The 15,974-nt window shown below is 40.6% G+C and overlaps 3 protein-coding genes across 3 annotated transcripts; all 3 read left to right on the top strand.

Annotated features, from left to right (window-relative positions):
• Nucleotides 1–69: 69 nt before the first annotated feature.
• On the top strand, nucleotides 70–3,842 carry drc3 (dynein regulatory complex subunit 3). The gene is given in 14 exon segments (XM_051073717.1): nucleotides 70–178; nucleotides 380–575; nucleotides 657–760; nucleotides 762–774; nucleotides 895–1,061; nucleotides 1,185–1,331; nucleotides 1,436–1,555; nucleotides 1,649–1,761; nucleotides 1,857–2,031; nucleotides 2,139–2,270; nucleotides 2,464–2,536; nucleotides 2,895–3,016; nucleotides 3,245–3,376; nucleotides 3,496–3,842. Coding segments are annotated over 13 exon segments (1,548 nt in total). The 5' UTR covers nucleotides 70–178; nucleotides 380–421; the 3' UTR covers nucleotides 3,592–3,842.
• Nucleotides 3,843–4,755: 913 nt separating this feature from the next.
• On the top strand, nucleotides 4,756–15,840 carry gid4 (GID complex subunit 4 homolog). Its single transcript, XM_018671329.2, is given in 11 exon segments — nucleotides 4,756–5,165; nucleotides 5,679–5,738; nucleotides 6,506–6,613; nucleotides 7,088–7,153; nucleotides 7,155–7,190; nucleotides 7,279–7,409; nucleotides 7,525–7,586; nucleotides 13,673–13,807; nucleotides 13,908–14,027; nucleotides 14,141–14,258; nucleotides 14,460–15,840. Coding segments are annotated over 11 exon segments (1,839 nt in total). The 5' UTR covers nucleotides 4,756–4,940; the 3' UTR covers nucleotides 15,238–15,840.
• On the top strand, nucleotides 11,992–12,745 carry noxo1a (NADPH oxidase organizer 1a). Its single transcript, XM_051073714.1, has 4 exons — nucleotides 11,992–12,142; nucleotides 12,247–12,327; nucleotides 12,419–12,491; nucleotides 12,590–12,745. Exons 1-4 carry the CDS (start codon nucleotides 12,077–12,079, stop codon nucleotides 12,736–12,738), a joined length of 369 nt encoding a protein of 122 aa, XP_050929671.1. The 5' UTR covers nucleotides 11,992–12,076; the 3' UTR covers nucleotides 12,739–12,745.
• Nucleotides 15,841–15,974: the final 134 nt, after the last annotated feature.

Below are 15,974 nucleotides of genomic sequence, written 5' to 3'. Positions count from 1 at the left end.
TTTAAAGTTGAGCGCAGATTTTAACAGATTTACTCTGTTCTGTGACTGTTAACTGTTCTTGAACGCAGCTTAAAGCCAGTCAGTTGCCGTGCAACACTGTGTAAATAACAGAGACTTTACCAGGGTGGTGAAACTTGTACTGTTTATTTTATTCAGGTACTTCGCATTGGAAAAACAGGTAAGTACTTACTTTATCAGCTTGGTACCATTGTCTAATAATGTTTGCCCGGAAAGCTCATTCATCCATTCTTATTAATATTAATATTAATATTATACTAGCTACGCTGTTTATTCCCACTTTATTGTCTGTCATCGTGTTTATGTAAACAAACCAAAATCCAAATTAACAAAATATGATCTACTTTTCCTCTTTGAACAGAGGGCAGAGTCAAGTCAAGCGTGCCTCCAACCCCACAGTAGCATGAACGGTGGTGAAGCTAAGCCCATTTTGATAGATCAGGAGATACTGCAGAAGGCAGTGGTGGAGCAGGCTCCTCAATATCAGGCTGGGAGTATTGCCAAATCGGTGGGAATACACTTCAATGAAGTCCTCAAATTACGACTGGAATACAGAAGTGAGAAAAAAAACATATAATTACCAATCAGCTTGTGAATGTGTATTGGGTTTAGGTATGTGAGAGTTTATCTGTTCACAGATATCCTGAGGATTGACCAGTTATGGGACTTCACATCCTTGGCCAGACTTGATTTGAACTCTAACCTCATAGAGAGGATTGAAGGCCTGGATCATCTGACTAATCTTGACATGGCTTAGTAAGATAAAGCTTTGTATTTACACTGTTGTCATAATGATACCAGTACTCACAAACATCTCAAAATATCAGCCCAGTAACTACTAATAATAATAACAATTGTTCTGAATGTGTCTTTTAGATCTGTCATTCAACAAAATAAAGAAAATTGAGGGACTGGACTCTCTAGGGAAGCTTGAATTGCTGAATTTGTCCAACAACAGGATCTCTGTCATTGAAAACATGGATAAACTTGAGAAACTCACTAATTTCTGCATTGCAAACAACCTCCTCACACAGTGGGACAATGTAAAATCAATTTCTTTCATAAATCTGTCACATATTACATTCATTTGTTTTGCAAGTACTGTGTAACATTTCTGTGCTGCAGTTCAGAATAAAAATTCTGTCATAATTATTTGACCTTCAAAGGTGCTCTATCTCAGAAAATTTAAGAACCTGTTCACCCTCAATTTATTCGGCAATCCCGTCTCCGAGAAGGATGATTACAGACTTTCTATAGTTGCCTACTTCCCAAACTTGACGTGCCTCGACTACAGAGTACTTAAAGAGGAGACCGTAAGTATGAACAGTGATGTGTTTGGACACAAATCCAAGTTGTAATCTATCTAATCTGTATAACGTGTATAAGTAAATCCATGTCAATTGATGTCTATGCGCAGAAAAACGAAGCTTCTATCAAATACTGCCATATCATTGAGGAAATGAGACGTAAGGAGCTGCAGAAGCAACAGGCCGATGATGCAGAGCAAAGCCAGAGAGCTGCACTCCAGTTACACACAGTATTTTAAAGTTCTTGTTTCATGATGCAGTCACTGAGCTCTCAAACTTGAAATGTACATACAGTGTGTCAGTTCAGTTCTTCTTTCCTGCAGGACGCCTTTGTGGAGTTCCTCAATGGGTCTCATCTGTTTGAGAGCATGTTCAAAAATGATCCAGAGGCAGAGACACTACACTGTGTGACAGGAGTGGCTGATCTGCTTCAAACATATCCTTTGTTTCTTGTCCTCCTCCTCTGTGCTGGCGCATTAATGACATGTAATCTGGGATATCAGTCCTTGAATTCCTTGACCCCACACTTACATTTGAGCACGAAATGGTGGAATTGTGCATGCAGTTATTCGAAATAGGCCTGGCTGAGCATAAACGAAGAGAGACAGAGGTGAACTCTTTCTGCAGTGGTCAGAGCAAGGCTGTGACAGACCACCAGCAGAGAGCATCACAGATGTTGGCAAACTTTGAGCAGCGACACAAAGAGGTGAGCTGGGAAAAACAAGATCTGCACAGGGTTATGCTCAGTAAACTTTAACAGATAACTCCACACAGACCAGTGAAGGAAAAACTCTTGTGTTCACATCTTTCTAGAGGATGGTGGAGTTGCAGCAGTTATCAGACCCAGAGGAAATGAAGGTCAACATCAGTCAGTACAACGATGACATCAACCAGCTCTGTAACAGCCTCATGTCACTGGAGTTTCAGCTGATCAGCCAGCTGGAGGTAGGTGTGTGAGTGTGTGTACACACATTTTGTAACTTGTGGACAAAGTATGAAAGTATATTCAGAAAAGAATGAGTGTTATTGGAGTTGAGCCATTTCTTATGTAACTGTGTACAGATGATTATAGTTCCTATAGATAGACATCCAATATTTTACAGTAAAGTTTCATTTCAAAAACTCTTTTTCCTTTCAGGATATTGTCAAAAAGTTGGACAGCAACATCTCAGACATGGTTGGCAACTTCAGTGAAACTGTTCAAGGGATATATCCTTTTTCACTGCATGTCAGTTTGAAAGGTCTGAATTGTTTCCAGTGATGCTGATTAATTACTATTCTAAATGAACCATTTACTATTTATGTAGTAAATATCCTATGGAAAAAGATCAAGATACGTCTTAATGCAATGCCAGATTAACCCACCAGAGCATGATGGCAAAAGCTACCTCTATTATAGGCTCACCCCAAACTTTGAACAAGATGTGAAGAAACTACTAACTTTTTTATTTTTATCCCAATTTGAATTCAATTCAATTTAAGTTACACCTGAGTCCCAGGGCAGTTGCCTGTTTTATCTCGTCAGTTTTGCAGTCCTGTGAAAATGACCTCTTTAACACAATTATACATTTGCCCAATGTCGAGATCTGGAGGATAATTATCATCAGAAGGTGCGAGAGATTGCTGTTGCAACTTTGGACAAAGTGGCCAAGGACAACCTGGACGAAGACATGACAGATGATATTATAACAGTAAGTGATAGAGAAGACTGAACATGACTGTGTAGAGTGTAAGTTACAGCATTACAGCGTATTATTGTCAGCACACTCTTTTACATGAAAAGATACAGCAGAACAATAGCAGTCTAATGTCAATGTTGATGACAGAGATTAACCTGAGTTGGTCAGTTGATGTATGGACATGGTTCATTACCAGTGTCCCTGCCTTCAGCTTTTCATACCTGTGTTTTCTCTGTGTAGCTGTTTACAGACAAAGACACTGTGATGGATGTGCTGGCCACCAGCCACGACAACCACCTGCTGAAGATCAATGACCGAGAGACTCAGCTGGTTACACGTGTCAATGCCTGGAAAGTGGCCCTCATTAAAGGGGTGGGGAGCTGGAATCACCATACAGCAAGGACCATGATTATATTTTCTATGGATGACTAATCTCTCCTCTGTATCTCACAGTCTTGATTGTTTCTTTTTGTCTTCATGGGATATTACAGATTCAAGACGAAGAACTTAAGCGGAGCCGCATGCGCATCGCAGACATCCACAGATATGTGGACCATGTGAGGGAGCAGCTGGAGGAGTTGCAGTAGCAAGATCCGTTGAGACAACAAACATTTATTTCATTTGTATGTTTCATTTGAATAAATGGAATGGGACATTTACAATTATTGTAACACGTCTCACTGTGAACATGTAAATATATCCATCAGTTGTTATGTGTTCCATAACCAAGAACAAATGCTGCCTGTTTTGAGGCATGAAAGAAAATATGAGAATTAATTATACTGTGTCAATGTCTTTCCTTGTTCACCAGCCAAATCAATAAATATCTATGAGTTTACTGTGCTCTACACTCTTCTCATCTTTCTTTAAACAGTTTTATTGAAGGAACATTAACAAAGAAAATATATGTAAATTTATATAAAATGTGTATATGATATGTATACACACATCACATATATTAATATTTTACACATCATGTCTTGGACCTTGAATCTGCTGGATCCAGTTTAGGGGTCACAGCCACTAATACTCCTACTACCAGTGGGACCATCTTGGACTTCATCTTTCACATCTGTTCCAGCTATTCCTTCAGCCCCTGGTACTTTTTGATGTTCTTGTGCTCCGTCTTTCAGATGATGCTGTCAGCTGGGATTGTCACATCTCTCACAACTGCCATCTTCTGCTCCTTGTCAACCATCACTATGTCTGGTTGGTTAGCCAGCAGTTGCTTGTCAGTCTGTAACTTAGCTCTCAACCACTTTTGGTCGTGTGTCCCATCCTCATCGGCACAGATGATCCTATACATTATCCCAGCCAACATATGCTGAGATGTGTACAGTCAGTGTACGCTGATGATCACTCCACTTCTCTCCATATCCAATCTCAATCTCAAACTCCTCAAGGAATGAATACATTTAAAACTACAAAAAATAAGCAAAATAAATAAGTGATTCTATTTCCATTTATAAATATCAAAATTGAAAAATAAATACTAATCATCTGGCATTGGTATCTACAATGCATCATAATTAATTATGATCTATCATATCTTTCATAATTAATAGAATTATTAATTTTCATTTTTTCCTTGACACTGCATTCAAAAATCAGCATGTCGACAAAAAACATTGAGTTTCCCTGATTTCTCCCATGGTTGTAATGTCCTATCGAGTTGAATACATCTCCCAGAATGCATTCTGTTACATTGTCCAATAAGATTCTTGCTCAAGCCGAGCGCTAGTTTCCAGCCAATGAGAGTCGGGGAAGCTGGATTCTCAAATGAGACGTTGCAGTACGCGTCCTCAGGAGCCAGTCTATGGACAGCTCACAACACTGAGCAAAGTTTTGGACATCGGTGATTTCTGTGCAGCTGGCAGGCCCTCCTCTGTCAGTGCCCTTTCTTTCTCCAGCTGTGGTGCGCTCAGTCACAAAGTTCATGACGGTTGCTGACGGTGACACTTTAGCGCTCATCATGCCTGTCCGAGCAGAGTGCTGCAGTACTACCGGCTCGGCCTGCTCATCCTCGGCGTCTCTTGTTCCCCCTGCCCCGATCAACACCTACCAGCCGGGGGTGGCTACCTCGCTGCTGTACAGCGGCTCGCAGTTTCGGGGTTACCAGAAGAGCAAAGGCAACTCCTACGACGTTGAGGTTGTTTTGCAGGTAAATTTGTCATTGCGGTGCGCTAATTCTGTTTGGTCTGTTTGGTTTGTTTATTATTATACGTAAAGTCAGCATATTTTTAGCTAACTTGCTAACTGACATTAGCTCCTTCAGCTTTTTTCGCTGTCAAACTAACACGCTGACCCAATTTTGAACCAACCCGGCTTACTGTGTTTCTACTGTGGCATTTAATTAATTTTCTATTTGGTCCAAATTTCAGTAATAAATGTTGTCATCAACTATTTTGCAGTGCACATACTACCCAGACACGTTAGCATTTTGTGCAACTAGCTACCTAAATGAGTGAAATGAATCTATATCAGCAGCCTAAGCTTACTAACAGACATTATAATGCCCACCTGCTCACCCATTCATAATGTTTGTCTCTGGTTTACACCACTCCTACTGTCATTTTTTCATCATGAAGAAGAAGGAGAACAATTTGTGCAGCCTGTGATTTCAGTTATGTTTCCTAAATCTGTTTTTTTTTTTTTTTTTTTTTTTTTTGGGCAGCATGTTACTGTGGAGGACTCATACCTGTGTGGATACCTGAAGATCAAAGGCCTGACTGAGGTGAGATTTCAAACTAGGTCACATGTAGTGAGACTGACCTTTATTCTGTCCAAGACTAAGAACAAACCGGTTTACGCGTTTAACCATGTTTAAGCGTGTAGAATCTGGTTTCCACTTGCTTGATGCAGACTGAAATGTGGCAAAGATTAGAGGGAGAGGGTGACATTAGGTTTAGCCCTCTTCTTTCAGGTGTAGACTCTAATCTTTGGTGTCCTTAAGTGTGTCAACTGTATACCCATTACATTATGTAACATATAGAAGGTAATAGGTCAGCAGGACCCTGGAGTAAATTTTGGCTGTGGCAGAGTGGAATGAAAGATGAGTAGCCAGGTTGTGTCTGTATATCTGTAGAAGTAGTAAGTTATTTTGAACTGACAGGGTGCTAATGAGAAATAAAACTAAGAAAACAGATATTTCCCCATGTTTCTGTTATTTTAAACGTGTGTCTGAGTGCATCTACTTATTGCAGTAGGCCTATATACAGGGCAGTAAATTAACGTGCACAGTATGGACAGCTACTCCTGATTAGTATCATAGCACTGTAATCTTTCTGCTGATGCATAGTTCATGGTCTGCTGCACAACAAATAAGCCACTGAAAATCTGGAAACCTTGTGTTGCACAGTGATGGACTGACAGCCTTTTATAGCATTTATGCAATTTGAATACAAATATAATCTGCCACTCACAAGGGTTGGAAAAAGTTCCACTGACAGTTTTGTTTGACATTTTTCCTCCTTTCTTATTTGTGTCACTCTGCTGTGACAGGAGTATCCCACTCTCACAACGTTCTTCGCTGGCGAAATTATCAGTCGAAAGAGGCCTTTTTTAACTAGGAAGTGGGACGCAGATGAGGATGTGGACAGAAAGCACTGGGTATGTTCTGGTGGTCCTTGTTGCATGTAGGGCTCTGAAAGATTAATCAAAAAGCAGTGAATTAAATCAGTCTTTTATTAACCAACAGTGCACAGATATGGTGCAGCGGTTTGGAAAACTGCAGGGCATATGCCATGAGTCACCTTAATGTGAATAACTTTTCATATGATTGGAAAGGCTCATGAGTCATGTTCAGTCTACAAACAGTAGCTCTGCAGCTCTCTGTTTAACCTCTTCACTGCCGCTTTGTAAATTTTGCAAAATTGAGTTAAGTCCTTTTAATTTTGTTTGCTCTGATTAACAATAGATGGAGCAGCAGGCTTTGTGTCTTCATTTTAGAAGCATGTAATGATTAATAGTGATAATTTACATGACACTTTCAGTTAAGAAAATGAAATGTCACATCCCTAGTTGTCTTGTTTTCGTTTTTCGAGTTTCTGTTTTCTTAACTGTATTTAATGCACTCTCAACCAGGGCAAGTTTCAGCCTTTTTACAAATATGCCAAAAGCTTCAACTCAGACGACTTTGACTATGAAGCTGCTGGACAACAGTGATTATGTCTTCATGAGGTGGAAGGTTAGTGCACAAGCTTTACACTCACATCTCCTCTTTATGCTTTGTTAGCTTTAACCTCCAACCTCCGCTCTTTCTCCTGCACTCTCAGGAGCAGTTTCTAGTTCCAGACCACACTATCAAAGACATCAGCGGTGCCTCCTTTGCAGGCTTCTACTACATCTGCTTCCAGAAGTCCACAGCCACCATCGAGGGGTACTATTATCATAGGAGCTCTGAATGGTAACTACCTCTCTTGTTTGTAGCTCTGTGGCATTACAAGCCAAATTCAATGATTCAAACAATACTTTTTATCTTTCTTATGTTGATATTACTCTTTTTTTATTTACATCCACAGGTACCAGTCTCTAAATCTGAACCATGTTCGAGAGCACAGTATGCCCATTTATGAATTTCGGTGACACAAACATGCAGGAATATAAAGTGAAGTAAGGGACAGTTCATACTGCCCTGTGCTTAAATGGGATGGGAACGACGTAGAGCCCTTTAATGCCAAGAGACAGGGGGGTGACCTCCTGTTTTCCTCACCGCGGGGGGGTGGGTGGGAAATAAACATGTGGTCAGACACTCTTCTGGTGGACTGAAGAAAAGGTGGCACAGTGAGACAGAAGACCTGAGAGGAAGACAGATGGACTGGTCTCACATTTACTGTAGGACTGATGTTTGCCTCAGATTTCATTATTTTTAATTTTGTCCTTTTTTTGGCCTGTTTTTATTTCAGATTTGTGCAACTGATTTCTTTGCGCTCTCGCAGGATTTGTAGTCAGACATTGAAACTGTTTGCAGTTTTCCTTCAGTGGAGACACTATAAATATAATTGCCTGTCAGTTAAAAGTTGCAAAAGACAAAGATTATAAAGTTATAAGTGGGGTTTTGTTCAGTAAAGCTTAATTTATTTCTCTTTTTTTAAAGTATCTTTGCAGCATCACTTTGACGCACCATAGTGATTAATGCAGAGAATGATGGAGGGAGTCTTGACAAGGGGTTTCAACAAAAGCAATGGTTCTGCATGGTCTGTGAGACTGTAAGTTATGGTCTGTTGATCAGGGATGATATGAACTAAAACTGGAAATGGTCATTAATAACCAATTATTTCCAAGCTGCTGCATTTTCCAAAAAAATCCTCTATAGACTCTAAAGTCTGATAATGGCTTCACATTGAAAGTTCTCTATGCAAGCCAAAGCTCATGAGTAGGAAGGATTTCTTACACCACCATAACTTATTATTTTATTTCTCAAAATGTATAAGAAAATTAAGAATGATGGGAAAAATAAGGAGGCTTATTTAATTGAAATAACCAGCGTTTAAAGCTCAGATATGTGACAGTACCTAACTGATCATGACTAGTTTGAAACATAAGGTGTTTTCAGAATTTTGACTGTGGATAAAATTTGGGTTTCCTCCAGTTTCTGTCTATTCATGGTCACGTTCATCTGTCCCACATAATTTCCATGTATGGAAGCAGTTCAAATGTGGCTGTGTCAGTTTATTTTACTAAATTTTTCTCCTTTTTTAAAAGAGTCACAAAAGTAGGACACAACACATAGAGCTTCAAGTACAAGTAACATTTAGCTGCAATGTGTCACTTTTTCTGTGCTCAGAGGAGAATATCATGTGAAGAAGCACCTTGTGTGGCTCGGGGAGTGTCAAGTAGGAAAGGGTGATGGAGGGAGAATAAAATCTCCTTTGAAGCTTTATGTAAAACCTGCTGCCTTACAATTTTAAATGTTTGTAAAGGCTCCCTTTTTTTTTTTAAAGAAAACAATGGGGTTAGTGATGTTTTATTTGAAAGAAATCATGACAGTATATATCTGTGTTTGAGAGAAATTATGCAAAAAAAGAAAAAGACAGATTTTCATCAATCCTTAAGATCCATTAAAGTTTTTCTGACAAGGTTTGATGTAGAAGTTATCTGGACAGTGCATGTACTCTGCCTGCCTCCTTGTTGCTTGTAGACTTTCAGCTGGCTTGGTAGCCCGCAGCATGACATGTGGACATGATGGGTTGTGGGAAATACTGTTGGCACTGTAATTTTTTAAACCCAAGTAAGTGGATTGAAGATGTTACAATCTGAATGACTTTAAAAATAATTTGTTTTTGTTTTGTTTTGGTTTTGTTTTTTGTTTTTTAAATTAATCATGTAACAGATAAATCAACAAAATGTGCAATGTAAGAAACAAATGTTTGCTTGGGAGTGTGATTCTAAATGAGTGTTGACTGAATACACCTGATTAAAAAAAATCAGTTTAAAGAAGATGATGTATGATAAATCTGCTATGAATGTTCTGTGTGAGGGGAAATAAAGAGAACTATTTGTATCTTCTTGCTCTTTTTTTTTTTTTTTTTTTTTTTTTTTAAAGTATCATTTTTAGATAAACCCAGCTCTGGTAAAGTTTAGTCAAACCTCCTCTGTGGGACATTGTCAGAGCACTGAAATCACAGCAGCCAGCACTAGGTGTCAGTAGTGGACCATGAAAAGGTTTAAGTCCTTATGTCAAACACATTTCAGCCAAGTTCAAACCCTAACCCATTTTGTGGTAGTACTGAAGTGTAGCCAACTTTGTATTGTCTCTGATATAGTGTAGCTGTTGATAAGTGAGTGTGAATTAATTAATTTTTGCTGCTACAAATTGAGGATACGGGCCAGTCCCTCTTTCTTACCCACAAATCTCAGAAATGGAGAAAGTGATACCAGTCCTACTGACTGCAGCATATTCCCAATCAATGCAGGTTACTTCTGTTACTTCATTATCAGGTTGATTTGACACGGAACAGCAGTCAAAAACCCTGCAGTATAAGTTTTCTATCCATGCTCTCTGTGTTAAACATTAACTTGACCCCTAAAAACAAGGTTTATTTTTCTTAAGTTGCTTGGAGACAAAGGTAGTCTGGTATTAAAGATGTGGCTTTTCAAAATTTCAGGTGATAAATGTGCAGAAAAACAATGGATATTTTGTTTTTTGTTTTTTGTTTTTTGTTTTTTTTTTTGGGGGGGGGGGGGGGTTGTTGCATGGTAACAACAAGGTTTCTGATTAACCATCATAATGCAGCTTTCTTCATAGCATTAAAAAAAGAGTCAATGTTCAATAAATGTGGCTCATGTTTGGCGTACGTGCCACAGCTAACGACACATGGCTCAAGAGATGGGGAAACATTTTTCCTTATAAACCACAAAAGGAAAGGAATGTTAAAAATAATGTGGGCAACCACTTCCTTCTTCAGCTTTAACAATGCTGACAACTGTCTACAGGACAGATGCAGTTTGGTGTATCCTAGTAATCTATGAACTTTGTCTCTGTGTTTTAAAATATGGTATTAATTTTATTATGCAGTATGTATATATTATATTTTTGATTTTAATTTAATTTAGCCTTTGTTGCAACATCAATGGAAGAAAACAGACAATGACACACTTTCAGGGTTGCATATACTATGAATCCACAAAAGATTATCACAGAAATTATTTAACAGACATAATATGGGAAGAATGAAATCATGAAAAAAGTACAGCAAAACAAAAACCAAAACTTCTACAAAAAACAAACAAACAAAAAAACCACTATGAAGCACATTCAATAAAGTTGAAAACGTTTGGTTGTTGACATCTGCAACCAGCCCTTTCACTGTGAAACTGTCATCATCATGAACTCATCATCAAGTGCTGTGATTCCATATATCTCCAAACTTGCATTTAACAAGAGGCAGTTATAGATCTCTCTCTCTCTCTCTCTCTCTCTCTCTCTCCTCTCTCTCTCTCTCTCTCTCTCTGTGTGTGTGTGTGTGTGTCTGGTGAAACTAACCACATTGTTGGATTGGTTGCTTTGCTCTTTCTGTGGCTGGTGAGGATGACAGGTTGAGTGCAGCTCAGTAGATATGAAGATCAACCTCATTAGGAATACCTGCAATTCTCTATTTATATTTTATACTTTGTTCAGTTTCAGGTCCTGTCAACCAAAACACTTATTCAACTGTCCTCATCCATCTGTGTGATGTAACACAAAAAAATCTACTTCCAAGAGCACCTGTGGGTGTTATGGACACTGTCATCATTCTTTTTCTTCACAGAATATTTATTCTTTTGTCATTTACTGCTTTGTTTGTTGCCTATTTGATTCTGCTCTTCTTTATTTTATACCATCTTATGGTCCATTATATATTTTTTTCTCTTTCTTTCTTTCTTCTTCTTCTTTTTTTTTTTTTTTTTTTTTTGTTATTTTTATTTTTTAGGTGGAGTATCCTCTCACAGTGATACAAAATTAACAAGTATTCAAACCAAGCACCAAACACCAGTTCTTTCTAGATGAAGAGAGATGGGTGAGAAATATTTTCTACACAGACAGAAGCACCAGTTAAGTAAACACTAAATCTAAGAACTGCCATTTTCTGATGTGATGGGCCTGAGTAAAATGAAAGGATGGGAGCTAGAAAAAAAAAGAATAAATTAATCTCTGTGGTGCTTTAAGGTGATTTAACTGGACAAATTATGAGATCAGCATGCTGACAAATTGTGGAGGAAACCGTCCCGCTCTAAATACACCTGCTCCATCCTCCAGCTGCCTCACGTAGCAGGATTTAGAATAAAGACCTGTCTGTGTCAGAGGCCCCAGAAATACAACGTCTTTTGCCAAAAAGTATAAATATCGCGGTTTTGGAGCAACGCTGGAGTTTCCTTCAAGTGACGACGAGATTTTTCCACCTCCACCATTCCGTGACTCACAGAGCCACACCTGCGCAGGTGGAGGAGGAGGAGGAGGAGGAGGAGATATAAATGCACCTGCAGAGCATCTCTGCCTCAGACTCAAACCAGGGCGAGGCTGAGAGGCTCGTGCAGCACCTCACAACTGGACTAACTCAGCAGCAAACTTTGTCCCGACTCTGTCGTTGGAACATGGAGGCCCAGCGGTACCCGATCAGTGTCCGTTTAATCGGAGTCATGCAAAAAGAGAAGAGCAAAGTAAGCGCAGATGTGGTTATCTCTCATTTTGTGTCTCGATGCAGCAATTAGAGAAAACCTGTGCTTTTCTGCGGTGTGATCAGATCTGCATTTTTCTTTTCCAGATGTACATGACCTCCGTGCTTTGGTCGGATCAGAGTGACATTGTGGTTTACAGAGCTTTTCAGGATTTCAAGAAAATGCATGTGAGTACAAAACACCTGTTGAATTCATGACCTCACGCATGTGAATGTGGCTGTTGGTTTTTCTAAACAGGTCTGTTACCTTTGCTCACAGAAACAGATGAAGAAAGCATTCCCAGCGGCGAGTAAACTGAAGAAATCTGAAAGAACCATCCCCAAATTTCAATGTAAGCGTGCGTAATTCCCAGCTGCAGTTTGTGTAAATCATATGCAACAACGAAGCTGTTGCACATTTTTACTTTCTGTGTCTCTGTTTCCTTTATAGACTCGAAGGCGAAGCGGGGCAGCAGGAAGAAGGGCCCCGCAAAGTCACTTGCTGCGCCTCAAATTCTTGCAGAAATATTGCGACGATCTCCTGAGCTGCGACCCGCGGGTCCTTCATTCTTCAGACCTCATCCAGTTCTTCCACCCTAAAGACCAGGACATGCAGCCGGACATCGCCAAGAACAGGTAAGTTATACTTACAAATCTTTTTTTTTTTTTTTTTTTTTTTTGTATTCCAAATCACAACAGAGATTATCTTGTGGCAGTTTTCATACAAAGCAGGTCTAGACCCACTCGTTTTATTACAAAATTTATAAAGAGAGACGCAATAATTCCCACCACGAGCAAACATTAGGCGACAGTGGCAAGGAAACTCGACCGGTTGGGTTGAGAAAAAGGGGTGAGGGGAGAAGAGGAGAAGGAGAACATAGCATGATGCAGATTCCATATAGAGATCTATAGAGAGCAGGGACTTAAACAAAATTAATGTAAATTTTGTTTGTGCATTTTACATTAAAATCAAAGTAAACACAACTTTTTTGATATTTAGGTTGTTGCACATTCACATGTGCTACCTTAAACTGCAGTGGGCCTTGAAACGGGTTTATAACTTTCCAAAAATGTCCTTTTGAGAATATTAGACTCAAAGAAAAATAGAAAAATATGTTACATCTAACAAAAGTTATTTGCCATTCAAGATCAGTATTTCTCTCTCTACAAAAGAATGAGAGTAGTTTTTACCTCAGTAAAAATGTTATGATTGCTGTAGATTTTAGCAGAAGAATGTTCAAGAATTGAAAACAACAAACAATGAATACATAGAATTACATGTTCAGATCTGACTTTGTGGCAGAGCAGCAAGGCAGGGATGTGGACCTGGACCGCTGAACTAGTATCTGTATCAAGTTTTGACATGTATCGTGGTAGACCAGGAACTAGCCGAGACACCCTGACACCACTAAAAGTGCACCCTTGTATGTTTCTGGTGTGTATTTACCTCCACACTAACCTGCAGCTCTCACCTTTAGCATCGTGATCATGCCTTCAGACGACGAGATCAAGGGCGATGCAGGGCACGGTGGCGGCGGCAACGTGACCCATCCGTTTGTCACGGAGACGTACAGGTGCGTGGCCAAGTACGAGACCAAAGACACCAAGAACAAACCTTTCAAAGTGGCTGTGGACGAAAAAGTGGACGTACTCATCAAAGACAAAGCAGGTGAGCAAACAAACATCAGTCAGTGTGTCCTGCTTAATGGTGGTTAATGGGCCCAAATGCACTCTGGGATGGGTTTAATATGTGTCTTATGTTGGTTCAGGGTGGTGGCTTGTGGAGAATGAAGCCAAACAGATGGCCTGGTTCCCGGCCCCCTACTTGGAGAAGCTAGATGACGATGACGATGAGGATGAAGACGACATAGATGGGACTCCTGAGAGAGGTAAGTGCACAGATACAGTTCCTGCTGTACCCTCTCAACACCTAATTGCTCTGGTGGGTTGATATCTGTCAACACAACATTGTGTATTAAAGTAGCTTCTCTCATTCTTTAAGGAGCCCTGTACACTGCAGTGAAGAGCTACAAAGCCACCAAAGATGATGAGATAACTGTAAACATGGGCGCAGTGGTGGATGTCCTGCAGAAGTCCAACAATGGCTGGTGGCTCATCAGGTAAATAGGACAGGATGATGAAAAGAAAGATACTGACGGAAATGGTAGCATAATAGATGTCTCCCATAGGACTGTGTAATCAAGACGAACGATCTGTTGAATACCAGACAGTGTTTGTGCTCATAGTTCCTGAAGCACTGCTGCCAGTATCAAGATTTTCAACGCTGCATTCTTGTCTCTTTTTTTGTTTGTTTCCAACAGGTACAAAGGCAAAGCAGGTTACATCCCCACCATGTACCTGCAGCCCTACAACTTCCCTCGCATCCAGATGACAGGCCACCACAAAGATCGTCGCGCTTCCTCCTCCCTACTCCCGGACCCCTCCTCCTCCTCGATGCTGGAACAGTCCCACCAGCTCAGCCTATCTCAAGGAAACCTGCTGCAGCTTCCACCCGTCAGGTCTTCCTCGCCTCGCCTGCTTGAACCGGAAAACAAGCCTAGGTCCCGCTCCCTCAACGTCTTGTCTGATCAGCCGCCGGCTCTGCCCTTGCCCAGGGCCTTTTCGCCCTCTGCTGCTCCTGCCGCCTCCCCACCCGCCGCAAATCACGCCCCTCCACCCACCATCATGGTGGAGGTGGACGGAGAAGAGCAGGAGGGGTTGGAGCGTGGCAGGATGCTGAGAGAAGACAGTGAGGGGAGCAGCTTCATGAGCAGCAGCAGCGACGACTTCAGCTTCAGTGACGACCTCAGCTCCTCCTCGGCGAGCTCGTCCCTCAACCTGAGCCACAGCGTCAACGAGGAACAGCTGCGCCTCAGCCGCACGCCCCCGCCGAGCAACTGCCTCAGCCCCACGAGCGCCCAAGAGGGGAAGATACTCCCCAGCGTCTCTGACCCCAACCTCTACAAGGGGCCCACGATGCCTAAGGTGCCACCCAGGCCGCGGGCTCAGGAGATCCTCACCCGCTGCTCCACTGTCACCCGCAAGAACGCAGCCAGAGGCGGCCAGTCACCCACACAAACCGAGATACAGACCAGATGAGGTTTCTATTGACACCAAAGCTAGCTTTATTTTCTCATTATTAAAGAACCTCATCTAGTCTGGGGCCTGAGGATGCAGCTCTGCTAATTAGGCTACAACTGCTGGACTGATCTATTTAATGATTGAAGCTAAGACTAGAGAGGACTGCTGCAACATGTAATAGGAATTGTTGATTCTGAGTGGTGAAGTTTTGTTAATGTTGTCTACCATGTATAATGTGCATGTGTGCAAGTTTCACAAAATCTCCTAATTTAATCAGTTTATATGTATAAACAAGACGATTAATCAAGATTCACTAAACATTCATAGCTCACCTTTTTACTATCTGTTTTGAATGATGACTTATTTTCCATACTGGAAACCCTGTGTCGTGCCTTATATGCATTTTCACTGTGTCGAGTGCAGAAGAGCGTGATTGATTTATGCTTGTACCTGAAATAGAAAGTAAATGTTTTGTGAAATACCAGTCTGTGCAGGTTGTTCTGTTTCCTGCTAAAGCGTGTTTACAGCAAAAACTCCACTTGGAAGAATGTAATGTGGCTTTTTTTTCATATGTTACTGAGAAGCTTGGAACAAATAAAAAGCATGGATTGAAAAGATAAAGCTGCACATGCCCTGGTTGATTTTTACTAAAATATGCAGAAACCAGAAGGTCAAAACCTCCAGTATCCTCCACAGAGATTTTCACCATTTCCACTAAGTAACAAGTTTTTTTGTTTTTTTTAAGGCAGCTGCTC

Source organism: Lates calcarifer, linkage group LG11 (assembly GCF_001640805.2).
Source record: "Lates calcarifer isolate ASB-BC8 linkage group LG11, TLL_Latcal_v3, whole genome shotgun sequence".
Classification (NCBI taxonomy): Eukaryota; Metazoa; Chordata; class Actinopteri; family Centropomidae; genus Lates; species Lates calcarifer.
The sequence above is the reverse complement of the archived record's forward strand: the minus strand, read 5'-3'. Positions and strand labels throughout refer to the sequence as shown.